General features: G+C 33.5%; 1 protein-coding gene across 2 annotated transcripts in view; it reads right to left on the bottom strand.

Moving 5' to 3' along the window:
• The window catches only part of FERMT2 (fermitin family member 2), an 83,744-nt gene that overhangs the window by 20,925 nt on the left and 48,579 nt on the right, over nt 1-14,240 (bottom strand). For both annotated transcript variants that reach the window (XM_008566939.1, XM_008566940.1), the window contains exons 3-6: nt 13,312-13,446; nt 2,440-2,665; nt 1,988-2,090; nt 420-527 (exon numbers count right to left, since the gene is read on the bottom strand). In XM_008566939.1, coding sequence (XP_008565161.1) covers nt 420-527; nt 1,988-2,090; nt 2,440-2,665; nt 13,312-13,446 — 572 coding nt within the window. The remainder of the gene's footprint in view (nt 1-419; nt 528-1,987; nt 2,091-2,439; nt 2,666-13,311; nt 13,447-14,240) is intronic.

Here is a 14,240-nt window from a genome sequence, read left to right as displayed (position 1 = left end):
GCGGGAGCAACACCAAGGGTTGCAATCCCGTTGCTGGTCCCCGGTCCGGTACGGGGGCAACACTGAGGGTTGCGATCCATTGCCGGACACGGAAAAAAGACAAAAAAAAAAAAAAAAGAAATGTGATTTTTAAAATATATCTTATTTCCAAGAGAAAATTAATAGCTTTAAGCTAATATACATTTGGGGGTGGGAAGATATATTTGTTTACTACAAAATACAAAGAAGTAACTATTAAATATGGGATTAAACTCTTGATAACACAAAAAATTAAATTCATGTAATTATTTTACTAAGTGTCTACTCACTTTCTACATAGCAAAAATAAATAGTCTATCAAATGCTACTGGAATTACTATGCCATTTTACTATTTTATGCATTTCTACAATGTGTCCCATTTACCAATTCTTTTAACTACCTGCAAGGCTGCAAACATCATCATTTCTTCTTCTGTGCATTCAATTTCTTCTAGGAGAATAGCCCATTTGGCTTGCTCATAAAGCTGATTGATTCTGATTGCATCATACTGCAGCAAAAGAAACAGTTCTTTTGTAACAATATCACTTTTAGCATTAAAAAATTTTGAAACTCTGAGTATTCACTTTTGAAGCTTGACAAGAAAAATTTAATATACAAATTTTTCTGGGATTTTTATTCACTATCAAATACCCAATTACGAGAAAGAAAGATACCTGTAGGGTTAGATACCTATATATACCCACATCTAAATGACATTAAAATATGACAGAAGGTAACTTATTCAGTATCACAAACAGATTTTGTATGTTATTTTTCCAGGAAGTAACCACTAGATATTATAAGAAATCTAACTTGAAGACATTAAAGTAAGATAGAACTACTGATTACTTTTCAGTATTATTATTGCAACTTGCCACAGTACAATGTCATTGGAGAGCAAATTAATTATTTTGGAGAACATCTTGCTCACTGTGGAGAAGAGAACCCAGATGAAGTGACAGGTCTTTGAAAACAGCAGTTATTTTAAGTATCCAAAATAGAAGGTACATATATACTTGTGGAAAATAGATTTATATGTTATTGAATTATCCATTTAATTATATTAACAAAAATCAATAGTAACTTAACAATACAATCTTAGAATGTTAACAAAATACATGTCCCCTCCCGTGACAAACCTAACTATTCCCCAAATAGCTTTAGTTTTTACTAAAAATAGATATAATGTGGCCTAAAATGGATTACAATTATTTTTATAGTTCTGTTATATACACTTCACTGTTGTATAAAGAATTATTTAAGCACATAATAAAAGATGATAAACATATATGTTAAAATCTGAACTATAATCTAGACATGAAAAGAATGAGAAGGGTAGCCAAGAGAGGTTTTTTCCCAGGATGATAAGAGAAGCAAAAGATCCAAATCTGAGCCAACTGTTTTCTGAGGGAGAAAATCCAGATCTTTATAGCAAAATTAAATCTTACCAGAAAAGCATACAGTAGCACAGACACTATCAGTCATAGTAAAAACAGATAACTATGTTTGGCTATTATATAGGAAGAAATGTAGACTTAGGAAAAAATGTACGTGATGAAAAAAAATTTTTTTGAAGGAAGATCTTTGGCATATAATTAGTAATCTAAAAATAATTGAAAAGGTAATCTTTCAGAAAACATTTTTAAAACTTATATTTGAAGAGAGGCATTAAATAAAAAAAACCTAACTTGACCAATTCTGTACCAAACTAGTACTAGTACCAAACTAGTACTTTTATAATACAAATCAACCAAAAATTTAATTATCTTAACAAAAGAGAAAATGGTTTAGTTATGCTTCCAACCTACTAAAACAATAAGACTTACTTAAAATACAAATGCCTCTGCCTAAAGCTTTGGGTTTTTAACATTAACCAACACCTGCTATACACAGTCCAAACTTCTAAAAAACAAACATCCAAATGAACAGAAAACAAAAAGAAAAGAGATCCCTTTAAGCCCTCGGTACCTTTGGATTCAAATCAAAAAAGCTGTAATACTTGAATCGGAGCAGCAAGGCCTCATTTTCCTTCACATCTTGTTCCATGAGAGATCTTGAGGAGTCAAGCCACCTGGACAAATTAACAAAAGCAGTGTAATAAAGCAAGACAGAATTAATAAAACATTTCTTTTTTTTTTCCTTTTTGTCTTTTTTCGTGACCGGTAACGGGATCGCAACCCTCGGTGTTGCGCCCGTACCGCGACTGGCAACGGGATCACAACCCTCGGTGTCGTGCCCGCACCATGCTCAGCCAGTGAGCGGACCGGTCTCTATATGGGATCTGAACCCTCAGCGGGAGCACCGCCGCACTCCCAAGCGCCGCACTCTACCGAGTGCGCCACCGGGCTGGCCCTAATAAAACATTTCTATCTCTAGTTGGATAAAGAAATTCTTAATTGTATCTGTATCTTAAAACTTACCCTTGGTTGGTTTTTGCTTTATCAAGAAGAGCTTGAGGCTTGAACATTTTTGCCAGGATTTCTGGTGATGTGATTGGTTGACTCACAGCAAGTATACCAGGATTGCCTTCTGACAAAGCACTGTCACCAAACCAAGCAGAAGTTGGTGACAAGGGGCTTCCATCATGAGCATCATAAGTGGGGGTCATTGTTTTACTATAAAGTCCTGGGCTTGAATATATACTTCCTAAATAAGTAACATGGAAAATAAGTTGGTAAGTATGAAGTACAAAATCTTGGTTTTCAATAATAACACATACTATGATATAAAGCACATTGTGAAACACAAGCTTCATTCTGGAAGGAAAGCTTAGTACATTATTATACCTGTCTTGGAAACATGTGAAATTAATTCCACTTATATAACATTAGAACATGTAATAACAAAGCCTTAATATAATTAAGTTGGCAGAAATTCTGAGGAAAAAAAAATCAGTTTAAGAGAATTAGAAAATAAGGATACAGCTGAAGCAGACAGACCAATACTTTTTGTGTTTAATTGTGGCAAGGCTCACCTTTCAGAGGGCCAATGTAAAGAACATCAGTGCCTACAGGAAAGGAAAGAAAGGAATTCAGAAGATAAAGGAAAGGCAAAAATAGAGGACAGAAACAAAAGAATGAAAAGAAAATGGAAGAAAAGAAAAAAGATTTGTCCTAATTGTGAATCGTAAACTGAAGTACCTATTTCAAGTAGATTTAAGAGTTAAGAACCTTGAAGCTACAAACTAAAGTAAAACCAGTCTTTTGTCCAATTCAAAAGAGTTGCACTCTAGTCAAGTGTATTGTGACAAACATGTCTGTAACATTTACCACCATTTGAAATCCATACTGTTTTAAGATAGCTCAATGTAATTGAATAAATTCACATAAATTAAGACAAAAATTTTATTTAATGTTTTCTCAGTGAATAGCTAAACTGTTCCAACAGATTTACAAATAAAGTATTATTGCAAAAGGGTAGATAAAATTTTGCCCTAGAAAGCGGCTAACATATATCTTATAATTAAACCCCTGAAGGCAGGGATACTGTCTTATTTATCTTCCAATTTCTTTGTATTATAGGGGTAGGCATAGAGGTTATGTAAATAAAAATTTGTTACATTAGTCAAATGATGATATACCCTCCTTCACTTAAACTACAAAAATTAAGGAGATTAGATTTATTTAAAACATTTTAAAATGTTCAGAATGATGTTAAGTAAAAGCATCTCTCTCCCAAGTCCTAACCCTGCTAACTTATATTTTGTCCTGTAGTCATAATTTTAAAAAAGAAAATGTGTAATGGGTATAACATTGTTAATGGATGATGGAAAGAAAATGGTTTTTCCATGACCTAATTTAGGAATATGCTTAGGAACCTCTCTCCTTTCCTCCCTAACTTCTTTCTCCCACGCAATGATAGAAACAATTACCTGTGAAAAAGTGGTGGTAATGCTAGAGATTTTTGTAGTTGTCATGACCTAGTCTAGGAAGAGGGCAAAGTAAAAAAAAAAAATTTTTTTTACTGAAAAATGTGATCTCTTGCTAGCCACAGGATATCCGATTTAATATCCCTGGTACCACTTTTCCAATGTTAGTACTATAGCAACTTGTAAAATCTGAACATTGTTAAACTTAAACACAAAGGAAAGCTGTAAATTCTCCTTTTTCAGAGTTTGAAGAACATTGGGATAGTTAGTCGTAGGACTTTGTTTAAAAGCTAGAACCTTAAACTAGAGGGTATTTTTCAAACTTAAAATTGTGTGACACCTTTGTGTGAAAGGATTAATTGGGCAACCCACACTTATTAGAAGGGTTGAAAACATTACTCCAGCTCAGCTGGGCAAAGAATAATTCTGCTGTAGAGAGTATATATATGTAAATAAGGCATGGAAAAACATTCATGTCTAGGCAGAATCTTATTGTTTATTTCAAAGATTTATTAAATAAATCTTTTATTACAAATGTCAGAGTACTGAAAATTTGTTCCTAGCATGATGAACTATAACTACTATCCAGAACTGAGTTAAGTGAGAACTGACAATTTTCTTTATGAAGTTTCTAATACAGAAAATATGTTCCCCCAAATCACACATTGAAAAGAATCAGCCATCCACCCAAATCTCTTCCCTCTCAGTTTCCTACAGTTTGTATATTCTACACTTCATACTTTATCACTTTATTGTTCCTATTTTTGTTCCTTTTATTGTTCCTGTTTTATGGGCACTATATGTTAACAACTCATTCAGTGTTCCCAACGACTCTTATTCTCATTTTAGAGGAGGAATCTGAGGCACAGAGAAGTTAAGTAACTTGTCCTATGTCAAGAACTAGTAAACTGCAAAGCCAAGCTATAAGTAACACGGTCTGGCTACAGCTGTACACGCTGTCTCCGTGTACTACTGCAACTTATTTAAGCCATTCCCAGTTGGTGCGCATTGATTTGTTAGAGTTTTGTTACCAATGTCAGTATTGCAAACAAAATAATGCTTCGGGAAACATTTTTGTACTTATTTCCCAATTCTAGCAGCATTGCCAGGTCAGAATGTATATGCATTTTGAATTCCTTTAAGTCTCCGTTCAGAGACAATCCCAACTAGTTTGTTTTCATGCCTAGTTTAAAACACTTGAAGCAGAAACTAATACAGGGTAAGATGAAATACCAGATTTAGTCAGCAACAAAACATGAGTTTGCTGAGCAACATGGAAAGATATAAGAGAAATAAAGAACTAGTGTAAGACCACCTATTATAGGTATTAAAAATCCTATGTAACCAAATAGTTCCTGCGAGTATTACTATATTTTATCACAGTAAAATTTGCCTCATAATTTCAGTTACTATAAATTATATTCTTATATATTCCTTTTTAAAGAGAGCACTGAAGTATTTAATACGTTTTAGAAAGTTTTCCGTCAAAATACCTATCTCATACCTTAAAAACAAATTACAGGTGAATTAAGAAATATAAATAAATGTAATATTACAAATGCATTAAAATATATACATATAACTATGAAAGCATTAAAAGGATTTTAATAATATTTCTGGAGAAGATTTTCGAAAGAGTGAAAACACATAACTATAAAGTAAATTACTTAACAGATAACACTACATGAAAATGTAGAGCTTAGTACAGTATAAAGAGGCCACCAAGTACCAGTATATAGGGGAAACTAATTAACATATTAAAAGATTAATATAAGTAAAAGCAAAACATAAATAAAAGTCTGTCATTTCAAAATTAATAGAATAGGAATGGCTAATAAATATATAAATTATTCAACTGTACTAGTATTTATCAGTAGAATGCAAAATAAGTAATTCTGAGACATTTATCATTAAATTAGCAAAAATTTATAAAGATTTACAACATTCAATATTGGGCAGAATGTAGAAAAAGGAGCATTTTCATATGCTATTGATAGCTGTGTAAGCCACAGAAACATTCTGGTATATATCTGATAGAAAAATTAGATAACACCTAGATACAGAAACAGGTAAATATAGTTTTTCTATGTAAAAAACTTTGAAGTCATTTATAAGAACTAGGGAGACCTCTGAGTTCTGACACAGAAAAATCACCAAAACATAATTTCAATGAAAACCATCAAATTTGCAGAACAATACACAATATATATTAGGATCTCATTTATGTCATTTAAAAAAACCCACACATGCAAGTATATACTCCACATAGAAAGCATATAAACACATAGAGGACTGTGAAGCTGTATTCCAAACTGTTACAACAGTTATACACAGTAATCAGGAAACGGCTATCTCTTGAGAGGGAGTTACCAGGGAATAAGCTTAAGACAAACTTTCACCTTTGGTTTAGTACATTTTCTGTATTATTTGAGTTTATTAGAATGAGACTGTATTAATGTATGATTTTTGTAATTAAAAAAAGATGAGATCCATTAGTATGTATCACTGAGTGAACAAACACAATATATGTACTCCCACTTTCACTGGGAAAAAAAATAAAAACAAGAATACATAATTCTGTAATATCTGAGTATTTTCTATAAGCATGCATTACTTTTGTACTTAAGAATAGTTTTTAAAAAATGTTTTGATGCTTAAAATGCTAAGTTCCAGTTAGGAAAAAATGACATCCTACTTAAGTGATATTCTTGATGTCCAAGCAAGTGAAATGTTGATTATTTTCAGTATTAGTTTAGAACCCAGATTTTCCTTTGTCTAGTTGCCTTTAAGATTTTTAAGAAATATTTTGAATGAGATCATTTTCTATTTACACAATAAATCCTGACAATCAAATTTCTTTGTACATCTGTGACCATACTGTAAAATTTATTCTCCCTTTGAAAAATTTTTCCCCTAGACTTGGATCAGGCTGGAATGGTTCAGTTGGTTCCCTACTTAAAGGTAATCAGATATTAGGTATTTACCTAGTTACAGCTGAGAAGTGGCAAAGCATTTAAGAGAGTGCCACCTGAGCACAGCCATGCAAAACAAGGTATTTAAGAACCTGGATAATGTATCATAATTCTATGTAAGAATTTGAATAAAATCTGAGAATCATTAATTCACTCATGATTCCTTACCTCTTAAGACATTACATTTTTTTTTTTTTAAAAAGGCTTTGTTGAGGTACAATTTACACACTAGTATTTTGGCAGACATTCCTATTAGAATTCACAAAATATTTAAATATTATAGTTGGAGAGATTATGCTACATAATGGTTAACAGCATGAGTACTAGAGCCAGACAGACTTGGATTTAAGCTCTAGCTCTGCTACTTATTAGCTTTGTGACCTTGGGCAAATTACTCAACCCTTATAGGATTTGTTCCTCAGAAGCAAAATAGGGATGGCACCAAAACTATAGTTTTGTGAGGATTAAATGAAAGAATATATGTATTAAATAATAGTTACTTATTGAATATACATATAATTATTGGCTGTGGAGAGGGAAAACCTGACATTATATATGTTTATTTAATTCTACCTTACTAAATTTTCTCCTAGAATATAAATTCTTAATAAATTTGTCCTGTTTATATCAATAATATACAGTTACTCTTCAACCATTACAAATGAGAAACAACCAAGAGAGAAAAAAACCAAACCATATGGCTTATTTGTGATTTTGTTTTGTAGCCCACTTTCCTACCAAAGGGAAGTATCTTTAAAATATAGATTAGTAATTCATATTAGATGTGATTTCTAAAAGGAGAAATATTAGTAGGCTACTCAATCTAAATTACTGTGGCTTAATCAAGATAGTAGCCCTAAAGGATAAGAATTCAGTGAAAAGACTGATGCTAACCCAATTGCTATTATTCAGGAGCTTAAGTTATATACTAACCAGCTTTCCTATATTTTGTCATCATCACCACAGGTGAAGGGGATAGAATAAAAAAATCAGTAAGAATGAACTACCACAAAATTATCCAATGCTTCCAATTCTGCCAGTACCGTCTTGTTCATCTTTTCTTAAAAATCAAAATTTTTCTTATGTTTTTCATATTCAGAGTCTACTTGTAGCCCTTTCTGGATAATCTAAAAATTTCAAGATTTCCTGCTTATTGGACCAGCACACTGGTCTTCACCCATGGTTTCTGGGCAACAAAACTCACCCAGCTTCCCAAATTCCAATTCTCCTGGACTTAAAAAAACTCTTCAGTGTTATAGGTCCTAATTTGGATAATATGGGATTATTCTGTTTGCCACTATACATGTAGAGTACAGTATAAAGATTTCTTAGGGAATTTAAATTTTAACTAATTTTCTACAAAAATTAAGTAAAAGCTAGGTTGTAGCATCTGTGATCATTAAACATTTGCTAAAATTGAGGCTGTGTACTCATTAAGAGTGTAAGGTGGAATGAGGAAGGTGTACTGTGTTGCCCAATGGTCAGAACTCCAGCTTCAAAGCAGGACAGACCTGGGCGCAAAGCTCAGCTCTACCACTTACTAGATGTTTGTTCCCAGGCAAGTGACTTAGCCACTATGAGTTTCTCTTTTCATGCTACCTACTTTTCAGAATTGTTGTGAGGATTAAATATAATATTATATTTAGTGTTTGGGACAAGAACTTGCTCAACAAATGTGCTTGTTAGGAATAGCAACTTTGAAATAAAAACACTGGTTTCCTTTCTGAAAAGGATCCCCTGCACAGACACAGTCCAGAAGTGTCCCTTAGGGCACACAAAGCTGTTCAAATTTTAAGCCTCTGAGAGGGAAGAACTGAGGAATGGTACACAGACCAGAATTAAATAGCTGTAGCCTGTGTGAAAAGGGAACTGGTTGTAGTAAACACAAGGGAGCCCAAGATAGGGGAGGTTAAGAATTGGTAAGGATGTTGTTTTTGGGTACAAGCCAGCTAGAAATTGGGCAGCTTAGGATTAGCAAAAGATGGAACCATAAAGGTGTAGTTAGTATCTAATGCAGAGGTCTGTTAGCTTCTAAAGGCAATGCCTAAAGTAAAACAAGATACAATCAAAACTATCCATGAAATCTCTCTTAAATACCCATAATGTACACTCCTATCTTTGAGCACCAGATGAAGTATAGCAAGAATTCTGTTAACCACCTAACAGACTCCCCTGTTTATCTATTCACTTCAATATTCCCTCTATAAAAACTACCATATGCCGTGAAATTTACAGCTGGTAAATGAATCTAAACCCACCAAATTGTATAGGCCAGTTTTATTTGTTACAGTAATTAAAGTGAAACTGGGAAACATGAATGCAAAAAGAAACAGGTATAGGTCCTATGATAACTAAGTTAAATGTTCTGGAAACCCGATAAAGAAAAGTAGCTAAAACTTGCTGAATTAGTCAGAGACCAGTAACTATAAAAGATTGGGAGGGAAGAGATGGTAAAAAAAACATAGATTTTAGACTTTGCACTCAGATTGTTTTGCAAAGGTTCTTTAAATTTTCACTCAACTTTAAAGACACCTAAATTAGAAATCAAAAAATAGGTACTATAGACATGGATTAGTAAAAAAGATTCAACTACAAACCAGCAGACCCATACTCAAAAAGGCCTTTTTAAGCACTACATAAAAAGCTGACAAAGGAATGCATATTTATGCTTTTAAGATAAACTGTAAGACATGAACTTATTTTTTCTTATTCTCTCCTATAACTGTTTCTAAAAAATGACCAAAAACTATCCCTTTTGATTGGGGAAAAAAGAGCTTATAGTCTATCTTTAAACATCAGAAACACATGCTCACAATGTGATACTCACAATTCAAGAAGCATGTGGTAACTAAGGGAAACTGAGTCTGTTTCCTTCACTGGTAAAATGAAGGTTATATCTATCTAATCCTCACTATAACTCTGCAGTAGAGGAACATTAATAAATCACTGAACATAGTATCTGGCATCCTGAAGATGTTATATATTGAGATATATGGACCTGTTGCTATTTGTTATAAATACAACATGAAACTGATATTTTTCAGTATTTAGTCCAATAATTGACTAACATGCTAATAAAACATAAAAACAGGCAAACTAGGTGTTCAATATTTCTTCTAAAAATTAAATGTACTTTTTAAGTGTGTATGATTCTCAGTGGACTTTTTCTCTACAGATCATTATCAGTCCTCCATATATTACTACCTTGGTGCACTTTCTTAGCATTTCACATCAACTTGTTGGAACTCCTGAAATGTTTTTCTTTTAATTAAACTACTTGGGTGTAGACAACTGAAACTTATTTTTTAATTCCCTCACTTAAAACACAATAACTTCATGGACATGAGAAAACACATAGTGTATGAGTCCATTCATATGAGGTTCAAGAAGCAGCAACACTAACCTGTGGTGATAGAGGCAAAAAGTGGTTATATTTCTGTGGGATACTGACTGGATAAAGGCATGTGTAGCTTTCTGGGATGCTGGTATCATGCTATATTACAAACTGGGTGGTTACAAGGGTGTATATGTCTGTAAATACTCATATGTAATTTAAAATTTGTTCACTTTATTGTATATAAGTAACACCTTAAGAAAAACAAAACAAAACAGTTACTTAGTCCAAAGGATTTATGGCCTTCCCCCGTCTTAATTCATCATTCTTTATCTCCAAATCATCTTTAAACACCTAGAAACACTGTACAAAACTTCTCATTTGCATGTCTAAGACCAATCCTACCTGATTTCAGCCTCTACAAAATTATCCATCCCATAAAAACTGTTCAGTGTAATTCTATGTTATATGAATTAAGTAAGTTTCCATTTAATTATAAAATAACTAAAAGCATAGATTGTGTCTATTATCAGATGCTTTCATAAATAGAAACCCTCATGTCTAAATCAAATTTTAAAATTAACCTTATTCTGTTTCCTCTCTACTCCTACTTTCAATATTTCACTTATGACACCAAATGTGTGGAAGTTTTTCTCACACAAAGCAATTCTCCCATTCTCTACTGACACCAACTGGGTGTCCTACAATTTTACTCAATTCTGGCACTTTCTACCAGGAATTAGTGCAGACCACAAAGGCTAAGTCCCACAAATTACCTCCCACTTCAGATACCAGTTACCACCTCTGTTATCACCTGCGTTTTTGACCAACTGGCTATAAAACCCTCTTCTTGGGTTTGATAATTTTCTAGAATGGCTCACAGAACTCAGGAAATCAGTTTAGCTCACCGACTTATTATAAAAGAATACAATTCAGGAATAGCCAGACAGAAGAGATGCATAGGGCAAGCTATGTCAGAAGGGGCATGATGTTTCCATGTGTTTTCCAGGAACACTACTACTCCCACAGTACCTCCATGTGTTCACCAACCTGGAAGCTCTCTACACCCCATCCTTTTGGGTTTTTATGGAGGCTTCACTATGCAGGCATGATTGCTTAAATAATTGGTCATTGGTCATCAACTCAACCTCCAGCCCCCCCCTACTCCCCAGTCTGGGAGGTGAGTGTGCATGTGTGGAGGTGGGGTGGGGCTAAAAGTTCTAATTCTCTAATCACATAGTTGGTTCCTCTAGCAACCAGCCCCTATCTGTAGGAGCTTTCCAAAAGTTACCTCATTAACATAAACTCAGGTGTGGTTGAAAGGGGCTTCTTATGAACAATAAAAGACATTACTTCATGGTTCTTATCACTCAGGAAATTACAAGTGTTTTAGGATCTCTGTGCCAGGAACACTAGAGGAAGACCAAAATACATGTTTCTTATTTTGTTACAATATCACACGGACATAATCTTTTATTCTCTTTTACCTCCTCAATCTCTGGGCTTCTACCACTACTCACAACCCTTCCTCTCAATGCCCTCCTCTACAATAACTGACTAAATGTAAATTTGATACTCTTTCTAAAATACTAATTTGTTTGTTTTGTAACACATTCAGAAAACAATGGCTCAACAATGCACTAGTCTAAATTCTGTAGCCTGCCATTAAATACCCTACATTGTGATCCTGAAAGTACTTTGGAGGTCTCTCCCTTATGAATTGGCTCAGCTGAGTATTTTCCTTTTGCTAGGACAGTCTTTGTCAATATCATTCTTTCTACTTGGATTGCCTTTTCTTCCCATCAAAATCCTAGCCACTGGAACTTAAAACCTTATTCACAAACTTAATTCCCCAACCCATAAAACTGAGTTTACCATATTTGAAATTGATCATTTTGTTTTCTAAATTCCTAAAACATTATTTTCTACAACATCCATTTAGCATTTATATATTACCTCTTTAAATATAGTAACTGTTTTTCAACTAACCTATAAACTACTTAATGTAACCATCATGAGTAGTTACAGAAAAGTTACAAGGTCTGTGACCTTCTACTTTCCTAATCTTACTGTACCATAATTTCTTCATCCTTAAAATTTGGGAAATAACAGAATCTACTTCAAAGGGTTGTAGTGAAAATTAATGAGTTTCCATGGAAGTGCATAAAACAGTTGTGGGCATTGTACAATAAGCCCTGAGATAATTCTAATCTTTCCACGAACTTCTTGAAGTACACTTGCATAAGTGTTTGCTTTCACTATCATCATCATCCCAGAATTTTAAAAAATGAGGAATGAACTAAATTAGTAAAACTAGTTTTGGTATTTGCTGGAGGGACCCACCCTAAGTAAAAGATTTATAAATGTGTGGCCAATGGAAACATGGGAAACTAATGTTCAGTCCATGTATATGCCAAGGATTAAAGAACTATGTATTGATTAGTCATCTAGGTACCCAATAGACATTACCTACAGACTTGCTGAATGCCATTTGCTGAGCTGGTTCTGGTAACAAAAAGATGGGAGATAGTCCCTTCATGCAGGGAATTCACAATTAAGTGTTAGGGGAGAACACGCAGTATAAAACCAAACAGAAAAGATTAATGACTTATGACAGAAGGATGCCTAATTCAGATTGGAAAAATAATGGAAGGGAATCTGAGAAAGCTTCTTGAAGGAACAATATCTTAAAGGAAAAAAGGTACAGAGACAAAGGGAACAGCATATGTAAGCAGAGAGAAAGTTATAAGTAATTTAATGTATTAACTAAATAATGATGTTTTTCACAATCTACATACTAAAAAATTTCCAGTTTCTGCAAAGCAAAGAACTGAGTCCAGTTTCAGCATTATCACTTTTTGACTCTCCGAGCAAGAAAACCAGGCTTTCTCTTTATTGATTCAACTATTAATGCCTGACATGATGATTTGCACATGACAGACACTAATGACATTGATGGCGACTTCATGATTGAGGGAAAAGATGCTGAAGAAGAGGCTTTTTTTTTTTTCCAACTTGACCTCTCTTCTGACCTACATAATCCATTTACCCACTATCAAAAAGACATACTCCACAGTTTTCTCACTTTGAGCAGCCCCTTACTTAGTCAAAGTCTCACCTGATCCAGGAGTGATAAGAGGCCCTTCTAATTCAAGGGCCTCATCTTCAGACTGCTCATCTAGCTTTTTCTTTTTTTTCTTTGTTGGATCTCTGGGTTTTTTTAAGAGAGAAAGTTCTTCAGGGTGTCTGATATCTGTTAAGAAAACAAATTATTTTACTACAACAAAGGAAACTTTGAACACTTTACACTTAGTAAATTTGTCTATTAGTCTATTTCAAGATAAGAATCTGTAATTTCCTTCTTGGTATGTGTATGTTTGAGCTTTGCCAGACATGATGCCATGCAAAAGACTGATGTATGACACTTTTCTTAAAAAACTACCAAATGCACTCAATTCAAAACTACACAAAATAAATGTAAAGACTTCAAAGTGGATGGATAACAATTCACTAGGGTATAGGAAAAAATATTTAGAACCCTTATTTATATATCTACTTTTTTATCTAAAACTGGAAGAAAGAAATTAAGCCTTATATTATATGGTAGCCCTAATTTACTCTGTATAAGGCACACATGATACATGAAGTAAACGTAATGATACTTTCACACCATTACCAAATCTCAAGTTTTAATTGATTCAAACTTTACTGCCTCGTATCAAATGGCTACAAGCTTCTGTATCTATTTGTTTTCATTTGAGGAGTCAGATAAGAGGCAAAATGGTTAAATGAAAGTGGCAAAAGTAATTAAAGATGTCCCGAAGAAGTAGATATATATTACATATATATTGCAAAGCTCAATATTGTTAATTCTCCCCAAATTGAGCTAAAAACTCAATGGGTCCCAGTCAAAATTCTAACTTGCTTTTTTGTAGAAATTGACAAGCACATTGTAAAATTTATATGGAAATGAGAACAATCTGAGAATAGTCAAAGTGATTTTTAAAAAGAACAGAGTTGGACTTACACTAACTCATCTCAAGACAT

This window comes from Galeopterus variegatus, unplaced genomic scaffold, assembly GCF_000696425.1.
Source record: "Galeopterus variegatus unplaced genomic scaffold, G_variegatus-3.0.2 Scaffold279, whole genome shotgun sequence".
NCBI classification, from domain to species: Eukaryota; Metazoa; Chordata; class Mammalia; order Dermoptera; family Cynocephalidae; genus Galeopterus; species Galeopterus variegatus.
The sequence above is the reverse complement of the archived record's forward strand: the minus strand, read 5'-3'. Positions and strand labels throughout refer to the sequence as shown.